At 37.9% G+C, this 20,517-nt stretch overlaps 1 protein-coding gene across 1 annotated transcript in view; it reads left to right on the forward strand.

The window, feature by feature from the left end:
- The window catches only part of CCDC178 (coiled-coil domain containing 178), a 168,846-nt gene that overhangs the window by 133,861 nt on the left and 14,468 nt on the right, over positions 1 to 20,517 (forward strand). Inside the window, exon 18 of the mRNA XM_074146850.1 lies at positions 13,833 to 13,967. Within this exon, the coding sequence (XP_074002951.1) occupies positions 13,833 to 13,967 (135 nt within the window). The remainder of the gene's footprint in view (positions 1 to 13,832; positions 13,968 to 20,517) is intronic.

Raw genomic sequence — 20,517 nt, forward strand, 5'->3', positions numbered from 1 at the left:
AACTAACTCATGGTTACCAAATTCACTGACTCAGGTCATTAATAGTTTAAGCACCTCCTCATTAAAATAGTTTGACCAAACATATGTTTTCTGTCCTGTTTATTACTGCTGTCAGCTCTTATCTATAAAAACTGCTATTTGAAAGGGTTTATACAGACTGCATTTCAGAGAAGGATTAAAAAGCCCAAACTTCTTGACAACCATAGTGAAAATCAATCTGAAGCTTACATGCTAGTAATGACTTCCTTGTTTTCATACATGCTTGAATTTGCTTCAGTTCTGGAGAATCTTTCATGAGTTAGGAAAAGATGACTATACAGTCATAATCCTTGCTAAGAAGAAAAGTGAACATAGACACCAATTGTAAGGTTGCATCCATTAAATACATACATCTTTGAAAGCAGTGTTCAACAATTTTTGTCAGATCTTTTTATTTTAATGCTTCCTATTTAGTACATTTGCCTTGTAAATATAATAGCTGTATAAATAAGGGCTGTAATTGGTATATAGAAAACCTTTTTGATCAAATCATATTTAAGATTGCATAATTTTTTGTTTAAGAAACACACCTAACGAAGTGATAGTAACAAGTAAATGAAATTCTGCCAGCAGCATTAATGAAAGGAAAAATGAGGTGACAATTTATTTAACAACTTGAGTTCGATACATAACATAGAAACTATGTTTTCAGTGCAACCCTGCTCGGAGTTTGAGAGAGATGCTGAATTCCCCTTGCTAGGCTGGGGTCTGTGACTCCAGCACGGTTCCTCCTGACACACTGACTGAGGTGTGGGCAGCCTGACTGCGCCTGTGTGGCCCCCTGCAATAAAAACTGTGGTCCCAGTTCTGCAGCAGGGACTCTGGTGGCTTACACGAGAGCCAGATGTTTGACGCCTGGTGGTCCTGAGGTGTTCCCCGAAATCTGGGGCACGGGTCCTGAGGTCCTGTGCTGTTGGGGCCAAGAATGTCAGTGTTTTAAAAGTCTGCAATTTCAGGGCAGTCAGCCTTGTCAGTGTTAATAGGCTCCCTGTTGTGGTGCTAAGGGATGAGGCATGGATCTATCTGGGCTAGAGCCTGGCCTCCTAGGACTTCCAGTTTCTTTGCTGCAACATAAAAATGATAAATTGTAGGGGCCATCGCAGTTGCTGAGTGAATTTGACTTTAGCTGCTGTCAGTTTCACTAACATTGTTGCTTTTGGGGTTTTACTTTTCTCGTTCGTTGAAAATATGATTGTCCGCTTTGACTGTCTTCACTGTTCACTGTTTGGCTCTTCCCCTTCTCCCGAAAGCAGGGTGTGAAATACCAGACTCAGCCGTGGTTGTTTCAGGCTTTGTCTGTGCTCTGGAACAAGGGCATACCCTGCTCTGGTTTGTGGGTGCACTTCCTGGCTATTTCCCCATTCAGTAGCAGGACAAGATCCAAATGCACATCAGCCCTATGAGGAACCTTAATTTTATTGTGCTGGAAACTGTTGAATGCAGACAGGGAGGAAAATACGTTGTGCTTGTATGGGGACCAGGGGAGTGCCATGTAGCACTCAGAACCTGCAGGTGAAAAATCAGTAGATGGATCTTATAATTGCTACTTCCAGGAAACAGGAGTGCCCACAAGTAATAAGAATGGCTGCAAACTTCCTAATGTATCAGGAAATGAAAAGTTATTTAGTTTATGCATTAAATTTTTAAGTGACAAGCAAAATATAATCCTGTGATTGAAGGTTTTATCAGGGACTATACCAGAGACATTAGCTTATTTTTACATAAAGTGCTGTTTTATCATTATGAAATATAATAAATAACTTACAATAGCATTACAATCTCATTGACGGTTGCCAATCTCTGGATGCTGTTCAGGAGGAAAAGTGAGGGAAATATGATGTGCACATGGAAACAAAAGAATTCAGCTTGAGTAAAAGTTTAGAAGTAAAACCATGGAGAATTGTTAAAGAACATTTTCAGCAATGAAATAAATAAATAAGGACAAAATAATGAAAATGGTCTCCTTGGCTATAAAACCAGCATTGTTGAGACCTACACTGTTGTAGTTGACTCAGTGCTGGTTACCAGCACAGTATATTGTTATTACCCATCTTGTGTGCCACATGGCTCAAAGTTCTTTGTGGTCCATGCTGATTTCAATCTGTCCTGTTATCTGTGGCAGTTTTGTTGAAGGAAATAAATTGCAGTTTCTTTGCATACGCAGTTTTGCTTTATTTCATTGATACTTAGAATATTCTGCCCTATTCAAAGTCCATGCACATACTAGAAGCGACACAGACTACACTTTGAAATTCAGACTGTAAATGCAATAGCAGACTTATCTACTTACTCACTAAGCTCTCTGAATCTGAAGGAAGGAGGACATTGTGGAGTATAGAAGAACAGAAAGAACAACAAAAATTAAAAACCCTTTTGTTTGTTAACTCATATGCTTCGAAGAGGTACTACAAATAATGTATTTGGGAGTTTTCCCAACAGTATTCTTTTCATATTTTTGTTTCTTTATGAAATACTGAGGTGGGAACATTGCAAATTAAAATAGAGCTGCACTGTCAAGGTGGGGAATATTCTTTCCTGCCTTCTCAGGCACTTGCTTTCCTATTTCTTGCTCTGCTTGGTCTTATTCTTAGTTTTCTTCTTCTTTCTTTTTCTTCTTCCTCTCCTTCATCTTTCTTCTTTAGAGAACTGGAAGAAGGAAGTACAATGAATCAGTGCTTTTGGGATATCATTCAAACTTCTCCTTTACATTAGGTCTTAACCTACATCACATTATCTGAGTCTACATGGCACCTGTGGTATTTCTTTTAATTTGGACTTTTGTATGAATGACTTACAGTACTTTCTGAGTGATTTGATTACTGACAGTGTGTGTCTTCATTTAGCCTTTTTCTTCTCTTCGCATTGTGCTTCCTAGAGAAATGTGGCTGAATCCCTAAGCCCTTCTGAGGACAAAGGGTTCTGGTAAGACCTGCAAAATTTTGTTCCAGTTATCTTAATAGCTAGTTAATACAATATGTATTATGACAGACTGAAGCTAAATATCTAACTAATTGTAAACTCCATTCTGTGAACACCATTTTAATTTCTGCCTTCCCTATAATCATTTTTGCAATACAATCTCCGTCCTGACTGAAGGCAGGCAGATAATGGTGGTGGAAAAAGGCAGTCAAATCCTAACAAGGACTGTCTGAGTGCTATGTTCTTAGGTCAGAGAATTAAGTAACACTTCAGAAGTCTCAGTGAGAATGCTACCAAGAGTCATCCAAGATAAGTGACTGAGAAGCTGATGTGTAAATGTCACGGGTATGGGTATCTGACTCTTTGTAAACCTCAAAAGATGCTTATGTTTACTAAGCAAGAAAGGGCATTCTGTCACCTTATGTTGACCTCTGAGTCAAGCAAGAAGGAAAACAGCTGTCTGGCCTAAAGTTCTAAATCAGAGCTAGGTTCAAAATCAGCAAGGAGGTTACAAGGTTTAAGAATTTTCATGAGATTTCTGAAATCTAATCTCTGGTACTAGGTAAGAAGAAAAGGGTATTTGGTTAGACTAAGGGTGTCAAATTCAAGTTAGTTGATGACTTAAAGATTTCAGTTTATTAGTCTTAAGATATCCCTTTTTCCCTTCACAGTGTAGTTCCTACCCTGACCTACTGTAGTACCCTCTAGCCACGTATATTTTGCTTATCATCCCCTACTTGTTGAAGATGCACCCCCTCCAACCTTCATGTTCTGTTCCTAATCCCACCCTCCTCATGAGTTCTTATAATTTATGAATTCAATACTTACTGTTTACAAAGAGCATGTGTGCGTCTGGCTCTTTCCAAGACACTTTCAACAGGAAGCTCAGGATACCGTTGGCCAAGAAGGCAACATCTAGTCTGCGAAATGAAAGAGGGCTAGGGACCTAGTTTGACCCGCTCTGTAGTTCTCCATCCTGTATATTTATGGTGCCATGTCCTGTTTTGGCTTGTGCTAGCCAGCATTTTCCAAGAGAAGTCCTTAACATGAGTCAAGGAATAACATGTATCGGGGACTGCTTCATGCAGGGAGTGTGGATAGGACAACACCAGCTCGAGTTCCCTCAGCACAATACAATATTCCACCACTATCGCAAGAGACTTTGCCATACCAAAGGGTATAAAAAGCCTACTCTCTGTTTCGTCTTCATAGGCTGAAACACAGCTTTCACGTTAATTCAGTCATTCATCTGTTAACCCCTTCTCCCCTTAAAATACTATTTGTGTCTTAGGGCAGTGAGGCTGTCACAGAAGACTGCAAAGTGGTGTGGGCAACATAGTGTGGACAAAGCCAGCCTGTGCCACTTAGTCTTACTGCCATAGAATGGTTCCTACTTCTGTTTATTTAACGATATGAAAGTAGCCCCAGGGGTTGAGAAACAATGTGCATCTCTAAGATGCAGTCAGCCATCAGCACAGAGGTAACATCTGGCAAGAAGTTACACACATCTTAATTGGCCAGCTGTTCTTCTGATTGATTCATTGCCTTCCAGAAAGCACACTTACCTCTCCATGCTCAAGTTGGCCCTGCAGAATATCCAGCCTCTGGGCTGCTTTCACTGTCCGGGCAGTGTATTGTGCAAACCCAGGTGGGAAATTCCTATGCAAAGCCTGGCTTTGCTGAGCTGAAGGCCATGTCATTCCTTAAACGGTTAACTCAAAGTCAGGTTTCTGTCACAGCTAAAGGGATGCTGGTGGGGATTCAGCCAAGCATCCAGGAGCATGTGCCACTTTGGTGGTGCCTGTTGTATCACCTGGGCTGTCGCAGCACCCAGTCACACTGCCCAAAGCCTGGGAATTGGCTGGTGACTAAGAGCTCTTGTGAGCTCATAGCCAAGTGCCAAAGGCCTCAAAGTACAAATGAAATAGAAGTACTGCCCAGTCACAACAGGCTGGTTTCTGGCCAGAGAGCAAGATGGGTTTGATCCTTGAATTCTTATGAAGTTATAGGGGATAATTGAAAAATGTCTCATCCAGAAAAAAATAAAATTTCTTCCTTTGAATTTCATTTTACTGTTTTGCAATAGTCAGGATAATACTCTATATGAATCAGAAGAAACTGCTTAATATAGAAGTTTATCATCATAATATTTGATGTTCCTTAGTCAAGACAGTCAGGGTGCTGTCTCTGTATTCTGCTAGTTCTACAACTGAAGTACTTTTTGGTAATTAATCTTAGTGTATTTTAAAGGTAGCAAAGAAGGCATGAATTCACCCTTTACAAAGATGGATCTTACTAGTTTATTAGTTTTATTTTTAACATTGCAAGCTCATGAAAAAAATTATCAACAACACTAAATGTCAAAGGACTGCTAGTTTACATTTTGAAAAATGTGTTAACAATTATACTCCAGAAATCCTTTAGGAGGGGACAGAGGATGAGATATGGTATTTTATTGTGCAATTTCTTCTTTTCAGAGTAAGCAGTGGAGTCTGTAAAAGGAATGATTAGAGATTATGGCTCCTTTAACAGGCGAAATTAATGGCAAGGTCAGGAATTTCTTTGGAGCAATCTTGTTTACTTGCAGGGTTTTGACACTTCAACTTGTACTGTGTGACATGTTCCTCTCATGGCTTTGTGCAAATACCAAATAAAAGTTGAGAAAAGTTGTAGGCTTCTGGAGATGAGAGCATTGGAGGCAAAAAAACTTAAGAAATACAAACCTTTGGTTTGGAGTAAGTGCAATTATCTGTACACTTTCAAGATGTTTCCATTCATTGCTTCGGGCTCCTGGGAATGAAATAGCAGTATTTGATTATCAGTGTTACTAAATGATATAGAGAGAACCATCTGGATAAGTACAGATATATTTCCCTTGTATAGCAGTAGAAATTGGCAAGTATAAAAACCTTTGAGGAAAGAATAACATCACAGGTATTCTATATCTACTCACTATCAAACTCTAGGCTACATTTTCAGGAACTTAATACAGAGAGCACACTTTTCATTTTCAGATTGGTGTTAAAAACAGCTACAGTAAGTAGCGACAGTAAGCAGAAAGATACCCTGATCTTACTCTATTGTCTCTTTTCCTTATTTTTCTCCTGACAGCAGTTAAAAATCATAATACCAATCTTTAATTTTTTTCTTCCTCCATTGACTGCTGGTTTTGTCTGCATTCACTGATATTTTTAGTGGAAGATTGTACTCTGATTTTTCAGGCTTTTCTTCATTTGTTTTTCAGTGGATCTTGAAATACAGTTTTCCTTTTTTAAAATTTAACGTTGCTAATCTGCTTACCAAAGCATTCACAGCTGGAATAAGGTCAAAAAACAAGTGCATCTTTTCATGTATACTTGCACATCAGCTGAGATTTGTTTTTTTCATGAGGCTTTTACTCATTTTTAAAGTATATCCAGTCTGTTGACAAAAGAGCTTTATTTAAATGAGCTATGTAATCTTTACCAGCAGTCTGTGGAGCAGATTTGACAATAAAGAAATATCTCATTACCTAGGAGCTTTGTATATTGTACAGGTGTAACTTGGTAGCTGAATAGTATAAAAAGATAAATATTAACTGGATTTTGCTAATAAATCTGCCATTCTTACAGCGCCAAAATCTGTAGAGTAGTTGTAATTGCCGTTGTTTGAGTTGCAACAATGAATGGAACTGATAAGGCTTATGTCATTTACATAGAATTTAGCATTCACAGTGCACTGTTGAATTAATATGACACACACATTGGGTCCTCTGATATAAGATTAGCATCATTTGAAAATAGAGAAAGTGTAGATTTAGAAGTGACATATTAGTCTCTGTTCAACATGTAATGGTAATTTGCTTAGGTCTGAAAATCATAGTAGGTTACTACAGACAGCAGTGACTAGTAGTTAATACTTCTGTTAGTTGCATTTTGGTTTGCTCTGTTTTGTAATAAATTGCTGTCTTAAGAGGGACTACTGCAGAATTACAAAATAATATTGTGTTGAATCCAGAAGGTCAGGTACCAGAAGGTCAGGTACCAGTTATATCAGTGTCAGTCAAGAGTGGTGTTGAGTTATATTTGCTGAATGTAAAACAGAGTCATGTTCTAATAAAAGAATTCAGTGAAATAATCTTAGTTTCCTGTACTGTCAACACCACAGAATAACTATGTTTTAGCTGCCTAACATAGCAATCAAATACCTAAAGCCTTTTACAGATCTCGCCCTGGTACAGTAATGTCAGAAATATACCCTTCTTCATGGCACGGTATGATTTCAAGGCTTCCCAGTGTCTTCAGTTGAATCTGTCATTGCTAATCAGCTCTTGAAATTAAAAAATTAAACTGGATGCCCCCAAAAAAAGAGATAACACAAAATTCCCAGTTATCTCTGAAAAGCTGAGTTTAAGTGACTTAGTTTGTATGCCAGGGGTACAGTGTGGCAGAGATATGAATACAATACATTTCTGGAGTGTTACTTTCAGGAGCCTTGATCATTACAGTGTTCTTTGGCTTCCATCATTCTCTGCCTTCTTCACAGCGTCATGCTCAGTAGATGACTGCAAATGTATGTAAGCTTTCCAAGTGCTTTTGAGCATTGATGTTTTATTTTATGATGGTCCTCACTTATGAATATGTCTAGCTCATTCACGTTCACCTGAGCTGAATCCAGCCTATTGTTTACTAAGATTTCTGCCCAGCTTCATCTTACATCCAGTATGATATTACATTGGCAACCTTTTCTCTTGCAGAAGGGAGGGGAGAGATCTTTTTTCTCTGAATAATTCTTTGAGTTTTGTTTAAATGGTGGGATCTAGTGTTCCATTTCTCTGTGATATGATCATTGCTGTATGCCATGACATTTTTTAGCTTCTGGATTGCTCGGTGCATCGCTGACTCGCTGACATCTCAATTGGTTAATGTTAAATGGTTTAGGTTCATAATATTTCATCAAAATATGGTATTGGTGGTGGGCTGAGTCTAGCGAGACTTCTCAGAAATGCTCTGCCCATCTGTTTCTCTCATCTGCCTCAGCTACCTATATGTTCCATCCCTGCTGCTACTTAGTCCATTTCTTCTTCATTTTAATATCCACAAACGGGTTTAGTCACTTGGTAAGTAGCTTGCTCGACCTACTGTAGTTGCAAGATCATCTTCAGCTGCTAGTTCTTTTAAATGTCTCACTTTGTATTTCCTTAGATTCTTTTCAGTCTGGAATCAACATTTGTTCAGAGTAGCTGCCTCTAAGTATCTGTAATCAGAGAAATTTCCATTCCTTGAGCCTTGTGGCTGAGTTTGCTTCCTACTTTTCAGGCTGTTTCTGAAGGAAACTTCAGGAAAGGAAAAGGAAATTTCAGTTAGTTCTTTAAGGAAAACTCACAAAATCGTTCTTTTTTCTGGTAAAATATTGCACTGGCAATTTATATTCCATTTTTATGGTCTAGGTTTGGATTGCCTTGTTTGATGTTACTGTACCCTAGCATAGCTATGTAAAGCCTAGATTAGACTATGATGGTTAGAATTGCACCAGTTTTGATTAACAGTTGGATTTCTTAATCACAATTTGGCATCCTTAACAGAGACTTCACAGTTTTATCCAAATATACCTTCCAATTTTCACAAAGACTTTTTTTCTTCTGGATTGCTGAGCACCAGTAGATGGATATTTACACTGATACACAGGCAGGCACTTCGTTGTCAGTGATGAATCTCATTATGGACCAAAATAACAGACATTATAGAGAAAATCAAGTTTCAGTGCTGTATTCCTCACCTAATGTATGGCAAATTGCTTTGTGAAGATGGTTTTTGTACAGGGTAGAGTTATATAGAGACAAGCATTCTTACTTGCTCGGCAAGGCTGGTACATAAACAATCTGATCAACTGTAGGACCCATGAGAGGCTCAAGAGTGCTTACAGAGGACAATATTTTAAAAATTTTTAGTTGATAACAATGGAAAAATTTACTAGTGACTATCTGCAAAAAAAAGTTTTCCAAAGACTTTTCTCACCAGATTATTTTTATGAAAAAGTCATATCATATAAAAAAGGCTGTCCCCTTTGAAACGTGATTCCTCTTTGCATACTGCATCTCGGAAAGGAAACATCAGTATAATTTTGTAACAGGAGCAGAATAATGTATTTTGCCCAGAATACCTCACAAAAAAAAGCAAACTGCTTGGGCTATCCAAACAAATTTAGCCTGAGGCAAACACCTGCCATGCACATTTTTAGATTAAATGTTTAAAGTTTGGCAAAATATAAAGAGAATCTTGTTTTGAGACAAGCAGTATCCCAGTCCTGCCTATGGTAATATCTGCTACATTTTATGTGATCCAGAACCTTGCAGTTTTACTGGATCAGGCACCTTAGAAGTAAGTATGTGTTCTAAATGCAGAATACATTTGTCTGAAGAATAACTATAATTTTGGAAAATAAAACAAAACTTTATTTATAGAGGGTCTGACTCTCTCTTTGCATTCTCAGGTGTAAAACAGGAACAATTATATTCAAATTGGTTGAATCTCACTAATTAAAAACAGCAAAGAGGAGAATTAGGTTTGTAATCATAACCCAATATAATGCTGGCTAGAACTACTAATTGAAGCAGTCCAAGTCGTATGTTATTGACTGAGAAAAAGCATCATGACTGAGTTCCATGTGCTGTTCACTTTGTATTCTTACTGGAGCCACATGCCATTTGGTGTTTAATCAAGTAAACACCCCTAGTTTTGACTCCATTGTCAAATATGTCTGTAATCTGCATTGGTCTCTTCCTACGGAACTAGACTGTTAGAAGATAAGCAGGTGAAAATTTTGGGTTCCTGTGAACTGCCAGACAACAAGAGTAAAAAGCATTCTGTTCTAAATAAGATACAGTTCCTTCTCTCTGTGTGGGATTTTCTTTCAATTTACCTTTTGTTTACTGTATAGAGCATCTAAATATTGTGATAGCTTTAATTAGTGAGGACTTAGAAACAATACCACTGGAATAATGAATTAGGCTTGAATAGTCCTCACTTCAAATAGTGTCGCACGCTTTTTATGCCAGTTTGATCCCTCAAATAAGAAATTACGGATAAAAATATTATCTTAAGTTCAATCATATTATGCAAATCAGGCATGAGTTTAATTAAGTATCTTGATTTATCATAACAAAAAACTTAAAGGTGAGAACAGAATAAAGTAGCCCAAATCATAAGCTTCCTCTCTAGTAAGATATCCTCTCTAGTATTATCCTATCTAGTAAGATATCAATGGCAGCTAATTCACACCTCCTTTTACCAAACTTACACTGATATTATTGATGATATTAGTAGCATATAAGGAATCAAACAAATATAGAGCCATGTGCTCCCCTCTGCTGTGAGGCACAGAGGCGAGCCACAACCCAAGTGAAAGAGAACAACAGTGAAGCCCCAAAGTAGCAGCGTGGCGAGGGCAACTCCTTCATTTGGTCTCCCCAGCAGCTCACAAAGGTGCCTCTCCAGAAAAGCCATCAGCTCAGCATGTCCTCATTTGTAGAGAGTCACTTGCTGCAAAAAATTGTCCCCTCCCAGCAAAAAAAGGGCCCCACACCTCTTTGAGAGCTATTACTGTTTCTTGCAGGATGAATATTGTTTTGATCCTTGCAAAAACCCCTGCAGTCCCTTTAACAGAAGGTTGTTTTATGGGGACTAACAGCAGATCTGTCTCAGCTGCAGCCATGGCAGGTCCAAGAATGACAGAAACAAGGATCCTGGTGCTTCCTTTCCTTTTGAATCCCCAAAATCTGTAGCTAGTTTGTCTTTCTGATTCCTTTTTCCTTCAGTCCTGCTCCTACAGCAAAATAAATGTCAGAAACAAAATGGCTCTCATACAACTATTTGGCCACTGTACATATTCCTACACCTTGACCACTGGAGATGCCGTTACCTTCTCTGTAAGCATTTGGCTCGATGTGTTGAGAATACTTAGGAAACAGCATGCTTCTCAAATAGTGAAAAAAAAGCAATGAGAAATGAAGGAATTAACAATAATGTCATGTATGCAGCCCATGCATGCCCTGCCTTCTTAAGTCTCTACATGTGATCAAAATTTAAAAGATAAGGAAAGCAAATAACTACATGTCTATTATATGACCAAGAAGAGGATCTAAGGGAAAAGTGTCAGTGCCTGTAGCAATAGAGAGATCATGGCAAAACCTATGAAATCTACCGGCTGCATTTGGGCTAGAAGTGCACTTTTAGCTAGGTTACTCGGGATTTTTCTGTTTTAAATTGTTCCCTCAGCTAAAGGTCTGCAGTTGACTCTGGAGATTCCATGGCCCCTCCTAGGTTAGTGAGTCCATCAGTTTATTCTAAGCTTGCAGGTAACATTATTTTCTCAAGCTACTGCTTTCTTACAGACATATATTTCTGATTCTGTACATAAATGTTATTTATGTTGCAATTAATATCGTAAAATTAATAAATATTGGGTTTAGGCATAATGCCATTTTGGTAGGCATGATAAAAAGTATTCAAAATATGAGATGCATTAGATGCAGGGATACTTAAAATAGTAACAACAGCTCTCACGAACTTGTAATTTGCAAGTGTCTATTCAGTTCTTTGAAATGAGAAACTTTAGTGAAGGTCGTTTTGGACACCAGCCATTATAAACTGTCAGTTTCTCAATAAATATTATAGCAATTTGCAAATAGCCAAACGTCAAAAGTTCTTAATGTCTTTTCATCCTCTCAAGACAAAAAACTGGATGGGCTTTGAACTGGATAGCCACTGATGCCTTTTACCATTCTCTGATGAATCCTTTCACATGCTCTCCCGGCCACCATTTTCCTCATTGTGACAACGTATCTTGCAATTATTTTACTTTTTACAAAAATGAGAATGTTGATAATCCAAAAATAGTTTTCTACCTGATTTGTTTTTCTAGGGCTTAAGTAGGTTGTATTATTAAAATGTCATAAGTCGTTATGTTTTTCTCCTCTCTCACTTGCATTCTTTTTCAGACTTCAGAATGGTATCAAACAACATGAGATTTGAAAATAGTTGAATTAACAGCAGATCCGCAGAAAGAGAGAGATTTCAGGAAAAAAAATAAATCTTAAAATAGGAGGAAAGGAGCAGTGGTACTCAGAAAAGGTTCTTCAAACTGGAAAACATATTCCTATTTGGGTTCAGTTTTTGGCTGTGATTCAGATTGATATTTTTATATTTTCCTACTGAGTTTGTCTACCTTCCCTCATGTTATTTTTAATATACACTGGTAGGACTCAAAAAAAATATGTACAGAGATCTGTTTTAATATTTTACAGCTTCATTTACAAAAATGCAGGGTACTACACAGCTTCCATAGAATCTAATGGGACTTGTGGAAACTCAGTAACTCTGAAAATCAGGCCATTAATTTTGAAAATGTGCATTAATTACTCTCTAGGCTGTAATAGCTCACTTGATATTACTATAATCTACATTCTTTTGAAAAAGTGTATTTTTCACCTGGTACACTGCGCTTGCTCCTAAAGAGCAGTCATATCTTATCATGTAAAAGCTTCTTTATAACTGATCCAATTATTGACCTGTAGCATTGACCTTAATGAAATGTAATATTTCCAAAGGAATGATACAATCCATTGTGTTAATCTGGTTGACAGGCATACTCTTGAAGGCCTCATGCTAACAATAGCTATGGAATTTATTGAAATAATTAACTTGACGAAACACAAAACCATGTATTTCCACTAAGCAATAATTTAGGTGGTTTAAATTTCCATTTTCTAAATTGCATTCAAGAGTATGCAGCAATGTTTGCAGAATTTACCAAAACCCACAGTCGTCTTCAAAAACATTCTACGTTGGTAGATATTCAGATGTCATTAAAACATTTTTCTTCAAGACTGAGACCTGCCCCACTGGGTTTATAAGTTCCAAATACCTGCAGATTAAGGAAAAACTGATACCAGTCTTAGCTGCAGATGTAACAATAATTACTGTTAGCAAATAGCCAAAGCCTATCAGGTAAGCACTCACACTTTGAATAATTTCAGTTAAGATTCTTTGCACTGAATGCAGTTCTGAGGATAAGTGTTATCTTTTCTATATGTCTATATGAAATCCTTTTTTTAAGTAGTGTCACTCTCAGCCGCCGCATTCAGTGCAATTTAGTGCTGTTAGATGCTTTCACGTCACATGGTTATAGCTAGGTAGATTAATAGGAACTTCTATCTGGAAATTTCTTTCCTGTTATTGTTCTCCCTGAGCAGTTGATGGCTAAGTTAATTCTCTTTAGTTTTGTCATGCACTAAAGCACACATTGCCAAGCTATGATAAGCTTTACACAGGGGAAAAAAAAAGCCCTTGTGTCCATCAAAGTCTTAAACTTGCATTTTAAACTTTGGCCTGACCTGATGTGCCATTCAAAAAGCTTCAAAAGATTATTTTTTTAAGAAAGGTTCAATATGTCCTGAGGCTATCGGTTTTGAGTTAAACTGGGTGAAGTAGAAATATTTTACTCATCAGCTTTGCAGTCACAGAGTTTGCCTCAGCTAGAACAAAACTGCTGAGGCATTTAGAGAAAATTAACCCCCCATCCTGGCAGCCAGATGTGACTGGTTTCTGATGAATGCACATGAGTGGGCTGAAAAACCAAGAGACTGTGAAATTCCTGTCAGGTCCGTACAGCGCAGAATGGGCTATTGACTGCTTTCTATATTTCCCTCCATCATTCTTCTTGAACGCTGCCATTAATTTCCTCTCCTGCTCTGACTTGGGAATTTAATTTTTTTTCCCTTTTTTTTTTTTTTTCTCCCCTTCTTCCTCCCATTCCCTTCCTTCTTGCCTCTCCCCCCTGCCCCTATCTGCCCCCCCCAACCCCGGTTCCCGTTCCCGTATCGGTGGCGGTCCCAGCTTTGGGCACTGCAGAGGCGGCTGCGCAGGGTGCTGGCGGCGCGGTGGAGGCAGCGTGGCCTCTCCATCCAGGCTGGGCTGGCGAGGATCCAGGCAGCCTCTCAGGAGAACGCTCAGAAAATATTAGCTGTGCAGGTAGGTGATTGCAGGGAAGTCGGAAAGATCATTCTGATCTAGATTGAAAAGCAAATGATGGGTAGTGTGATGAAGCATTAAAACCATATCCCATCAGAGTTTTATAAATTTTTAACCTCTTTAATAAACTGGAATTGCATGAAGGATGAATTCAGTAAGTTAGCACATATACCATGCGTAGTTTGAAAAAAAGGGGGAGATTAGATTTATTTCTCACAAACCTTTGAAAAGATTATTATAAATACATTGGATATAAATATTTGAAACACAGAGCAGCGTTAGTACTGCTGCTCCCTTGTTTTAGAAATTGTTACTGTGTCCTGTTTTGTGCAAATATTATTTTCAAGGTAAACAATATTGCTTTTTCACTGTTTTTGTATGTAATTTCTTCAGCAGGAGACTATTTTTTAGAAGTATTACACCATCCTAACTCAGTTATATGATGACATCCCCTTATTTGTAAAAAAACAACATTAGAGTGTTATGAGATTTAAAAATGGTTTCCAACAATGTATCGTTTTTCATTTTATGACTTGTTCCCTGTATATATATATGTTTACCAGGGAAAATAACTATTATATAATATAGTTAGAATGTTCTTTTTGTCTTGTACTATGGTATCTTACTCATATTTCTGTAAAGCCAGTCCTTTCAATCTCTTCCCATAGTTAATGGCCATAACCAGATGGCGTTTTTGAAGGGTTTTTAAAAGACTTAAGTGAAAAATTTCTCCAGACTTACTGCTTGCAAAAGGAGTTATGTTGCTGATGCAGCTTTAGTGCAACGTATTCTTATAAACCTTGTTTGCTAATTTTTAACAGTCAGGCTTTGTTGTACGATTGTGGAAACAGCTTAAAATTTTACATTTTGATATTATGTAATTACACTTCACATTTAGTATCTGATGCATTAAAGTTAAAGCTAACATGAATAAGTTGTAGAATTCCATTAAATTGCATCAGCATCATCATCTGATTTCAGTATCTCACTAAGAGTATTTTTATTTTAAAATTCCAATTTTCAATATCTGTTCTGCTTTGGGTTGGACTAGATGATCTCCAGAGGTCCCTTCCAACCCTGTATCATTCTGTGATTCTAGTGACTCATTCTAGTGACTTCATTCTTTGACTCAGAAAGTCAAGAAAAAATAATTAAAATAAAATTATAATCAGATTTAATACTTTATTAATGATTTTTAATACTCTTAATTTTATGGATTTTGGGGATTGTTATATTTGTTAAATAATGAACTGAATGGTGTGCCGCTGAAAACAGGTAAGCCAGGAAATACACTTTTTTTCATTCAAAATTCTCATTTAGCATTTGAAAAACTGGAAAAGCTCCTTTTTGATTTTTTTCAGGGGAATAGCTGGGATGATTTTTGTTCTCTCCTGTGTTCAACTACTCCATTAGTGGGTGAAGAACAGAGGTGATCAATATGCAGCCTAAAGCTCATGAATATTAATAACAGTGACATGGAAGCCACAGGTGGCAGTTGGTAGCCTCACATGTGAATCTTTACATTAATCTAATGTTACACAGTATTTTAATAGCTGTACTATGAACCTCATATATAATTGAACAGTCCCCGGAGATGTTCACGGCCAGGTTGGATGGGGCTTTGAGCAACCTGGTCTAGTGGACCCATGACAGGAGGCTTGGAACTAGAAGACCTTTAAGGTCCGCTTCCAACCCAAACCTTTCTATGATTCTATGATTCTGTGATTCTTACATCAGTAACTAGTCCACTTTACAATGAGTGAGTTCTGCAGAAATCTTTTAACTTAGAAAATTTTTCCATATATGCTGTTCATGCTGAGAAGCTGCGTTGGTAAATCTTGTCACCCTGAATAACAACTCAACTACCTAGAAATGGGCCTAAACTAAGATTTTAGATGTAAGTCCCAGCAACATTTGGTGTAGTTCAGATCCGAGTAGCTCAGACCTACCAAAGACAATATTTTCTTGAAAGTCTGGATGACATTCTGTTTCTGACTATCTGCTTTTATTATCCATACCATCCTTTTCTGTATTCTGATCCCTTTCTGTTTTTCTAATATTCTTGCTATGCAGCTGCTATGCAGTTTGACTGATAACATTAAAATAGTAAACACGGAAAATATATAAAATTAAAATGGAAACTACTTCAACTAAGAGCAATTACCAAGGTGTATAGAAGAGTATTTCCTTTCAGCAACATATTTTGATGTTTTAGAGGTCTTGGCAGTGATTTATTTATATATGGACCAGTGTCTTTGTTTTATCTCCGTTATTGTCAGATCAATCTATCCTTCTGTCAATTAAGTTCTTATATTGATGGCATTCAGCATAGTGGCACGCATTTCCAAAATAAAAGCTGGCAGCCTTTCCTCTCCCTTTCTTTTCTCTCAGCAAGAAATACCTCGAGTTTGTTGTTCCTAGTGTCTGTCTCATATTGAAGTCCGAGGACAAGAACCCGCTGTGCTGAGCAGTGTTCTGTGAGTGTGCAGCAAAATGGTGATTCCCGTTCACCAGGGCTTCTGTCCCAGCACCTACCTTGACGAGAGCAAACAGGAGCAGGTGAATCACAGAGGAAGAGGGAATTAGAAGGGGCAGTAGATACAGTACATTGGCTGCCTAAGTGTTTTCTAATATTTTACAGGAGCCATGACCTGTGTGAGATCCAAGAGAGACTTAAAAGTAGATAATGGAGGGGGTTTTGCCCTTTTCACCAGGTACTTTTTAACTAGCAACACTCATGTTATACACAGCAGCAGGGTTTTGGGAGAATTACGATGTGAAAATCGAGAGCTGCCTCAGACTGGAAGACAGATTTGACCAGTGTTTCATCATTGCTAGTCTACACTACTAAGCCTCTTTTTAAAAGTCTAGACTTGCCTTCCTATCACTTCCAATGGTGCAGATAGACCATACTGCCTGTAAGACTTTATGCTTGAGAAGGAAGAACTGTGCCTGTAATAAGAAGGTGACACTGACAAAACCATTAGCGAGGAGGATGTTTCCAGTAACAGATATTGGTGGAGTTAGTCATCACCTTTAACAAACACCAAAACAAAGCAAAACCTTAGGAGGGATCCCAGTTCATAGCAAAGTGCTTTTGTTAATGATAATTTGAAAAAAAAAAAAAAAATAGATGCTTGCAATTAAATCTCCCTAAAAAGTTTTAAATAAAGAGGAGAGCTTTACAGTGATGGCAAGCTCCTTTGGTGTCTGGTCCCTCAAATTCATTTCAGAAAGAATTATATGCAATGAGTGTACCAGTCCCAGTTTCTGTTAGCACCAAACTTGGTACCGATGCCAGAGATTTGCCGTTGGTCATCCACCGTGCTATTTAAGCGTGGATCTGAGCTTGCTCTAAGTTCAAATCTTCCCTCCCTGTCACACTGCTAACGCCTGCCCTTGGGCTGAGCCAACTGGCTTTGGTGATTGTACTAAACTGAACAAGGGTGCTCAGGCTCAGTGCAATGCAGACAGTGTCTCTCCTGGATCACGCAGCTAATGTACCTGTCCTCCTTGGGGATGCTGCTGTTCCCAGAAGCAGCAGCTTGGCCATAAGAGGCTGCCACATGCCAGCACCATCTTGAATGTCCTAGGGCCAGAATCTCTGCTTTGCCTGGATTATGCTTAGGGTAGCAAAGGCAGAGGGTCCCTCGTTTACCTCCTTGGCTCTCTGTCCAGCCTTAGCACAGGCTGTACAGGTGTTTGCTCTGCCTGACCCCAACCAGCAGCAGTGCGCTTTACCAGGGAATCATAACCAGAACACAGTGCCTTCTGGCTGCACCTCCTTCTGGGTCTCTGTTCTGAGAAAAACCAAAAAACATTCTTCAGTATGTAGCAGAAATGAGTATATGCTTTCTGAGCTCACACCAGGGTTATGTGACTGAAGACATGTTAATATTATCCAAATATGTTAAAGTTGTCCAAAGCACCAACAATATGAGTGTGAACCATGAAGGCAGAATTATGGGAGTCAACCTCTAGTAAATACTAGCTTTTCCCATTTTTTTTTGCTAGGGGTCATTAGCCTATATTGTACATGGTGACGTTAATAGGGTTTTTTTTAAAGCAAAATGCCTTTTTAATTTATATTAAGCTCCTTTTGTTTCAATGAAACTCTTAAATACATATTTCCTGGTTTTTACCATGATCCTTCTAGCCATTTTGTTTTTTCAAAATTTAATATTTGCCTTGGAAATAGGAATGATCAACTGATTACTTAGTGTCCGTATGTTTTGTGAATATACTTCTGGTAGGAAATGGAATTTTAAAATTGAACACTTCAATTGTGATGTTAAAAAAGGAATAAGAGAATCTTCCATAGTAATAGCAAAGAATAGATAGGTTGGCAATCAAATCAACTGCTAGAGCAGAGATCAATGACTGAAATAATTTCTACTTTAAATTTGTCTCATCATCTATTTCATTTTTTGTAGAGCAAAGTGCAGGACTATTTCTTGAGCAAGAATATTTCATCTTCTTATGCTCTACCTTTTTTCTGACCTGTTTCAAGTTTTAAAAAATCCTTTACTGTTGTCTGATTGCAACCAATGCCAGAATTTGAGAGATTAGAATTGAGGTGCATGAAGTGCACTAGAAGTGCATTAGAAGTGCATGAGCACTGCTCTGCTCTTCTTTCATTCCGGGCAGTTTACATACACGCTTAATGACTCTGAAAAGAGAATTTGTTTCTATCATGGTAGTCAAAGAAATTTCTATGAGCTCCATTGTAGATTACACTAACTCTTCACATAAACTTAATTACCTTAATGGGCAAACAACATCCTATGTGGTAGGAGAGGAGCAAAGACTATTGCTGAAGTCAGTGACATTATTCTTCAAATAAAAGCAGGATGGAGATCTCTTCTGGTTGGGGTTTGAAGAAATGTAACAGAGCAATGTGGGGAAAATTTCACGATCACGGTCGGTGCAGTCTATATTCTATAGTCTGTTGGAGGATTTCAGTCTTCAAAAATCCTTCTACAATTACTAAACACATTTTTAATCCAACAGAAAACAACGAAAGTAATTTCTTTGATTTAGAAAAACTTGATAAAAATGTAAAACCTTTTCTCCCAAAAGTGTACAGGCAAGGTATTTGTTATGTTAATGACTTTTGTTTTCCCAATAATGTTTTGGAGTTTCAATAACTTGGCTCTTGAGCAAGTTCAATTAGCTATCTAATTGCAAAAATGATATATGATGGCAGGTGTAGGTTTATTTAGGACTGTGGCTGCGCTTTAATCCTGACAGTCTTCAATTTAGTCCATCCTTTTAGATGATTTATCTTGACTGCCTGAAAGGAGGTTGTAGAGAGGTGGGGGTTGGTCTATTCTCCCAAGTAACAGGTGATAGGACAAGAGGAAACGGCCTCAAGTTGCACCAGGGGAAGTTTAGATTGGGTATTAGGAAAAATTTTTACACTGAAAGGGTTATCAAGCATTGGAACAGGCTGCCCAGGGAAGTGGTGGAATCGCCATCCCTGGAGGTATTTAAAAGACGGCTTAGTGATATGGTTTAGTGATGGTTTTTGTGAGTGTTCAGTTGATGGTTGGACTCGATGATCTGAAAGGTCCCTTCCAACCTAGACAATTCTATAATTCTATGATTCTATGACTATAGTTATGCCAGAATTATTTTGGGGGCCAAAGTGCTAACAAAAAAAAAAAAATAGCATCATTGCTGCTCTTCTTGTAACTTTAAAGCATTTCATATATGCTTTTTCTGGTGATGGCATGACAAAGGTACCTTTTTAATAAATACAAGATTACTGGTTTAATTTTTAATATATCTGCACCTTTGATAGCCATTCACACCAGTGAAAAGTGATATAAAATTAGATAATCAAAATTTAGAGTTTGGAAACTGCTTATTTGGTGGCAGTTTTACCCATTTTCATTAGGTGGAAATTGCTACATAAGGCACAAAGGAATGATGCATCAACCCACAGACTGTTGTTTTGACTGCAGAATGCTGTGATTATTTATATATTTTCTGCAGTTACACTGAAGTTGCTTGATCATCTTTAAATGTTTAAAAACTTTTTGGCAAAGCTGTTGTAGTTCAAAATAATTTCACCGTAGTGAGCTGCATCAGTTTACACTAGAAAATAGTTTTGATATCTTTTGTACTGTTTTTATTTGGGCAATTTTGCAGAGGTCACCAGAGAAAGGATTGTTCTTAACTAAGGCTTTGAAACTTTGCTGAATCTACTGTGGGCATCATGGAGGATACTGCATCTTACCAGAGGAAATGATTTACTGATTGTGCAAAATCTTGGTTTTCGTGGCACCTTGTTCTATCTCCTTACAGGAAAGAGCCAGCGCAGTTCCACTAAGGCCAGGACCAGCTATAATCCTGCATGTTAAAAGCAGGATTTGCTTTCTGAAAACCACTCAACTTGCTTTTTAACTGTCAGATGGTAGTCAATTTAAGTACATCTTTTGTTCTCTAACTTATTAACACAGGTGTGTTATGGTGTCCCTCAGGGCTGATGCTCTTCAAAATCTGTATGCCTTCTCTTTTATTTTTCTCTGTTATGGGTTGAGTTATC

Source organism: Numenius arquata, chromosome 4 (genome assembly GCF_964106895.1).
Source record: "Numenius arquata chromosome 4, bNumArq3.hap1.1, whole genome shotgun sequence".
NCBI classification, from domain to species: domain Eukaryota; kingdom Metazoa; phylum Chordata; class Aves; order Charadriiformes; family Scolopacidae; genus Numenius; species Numenius arquata.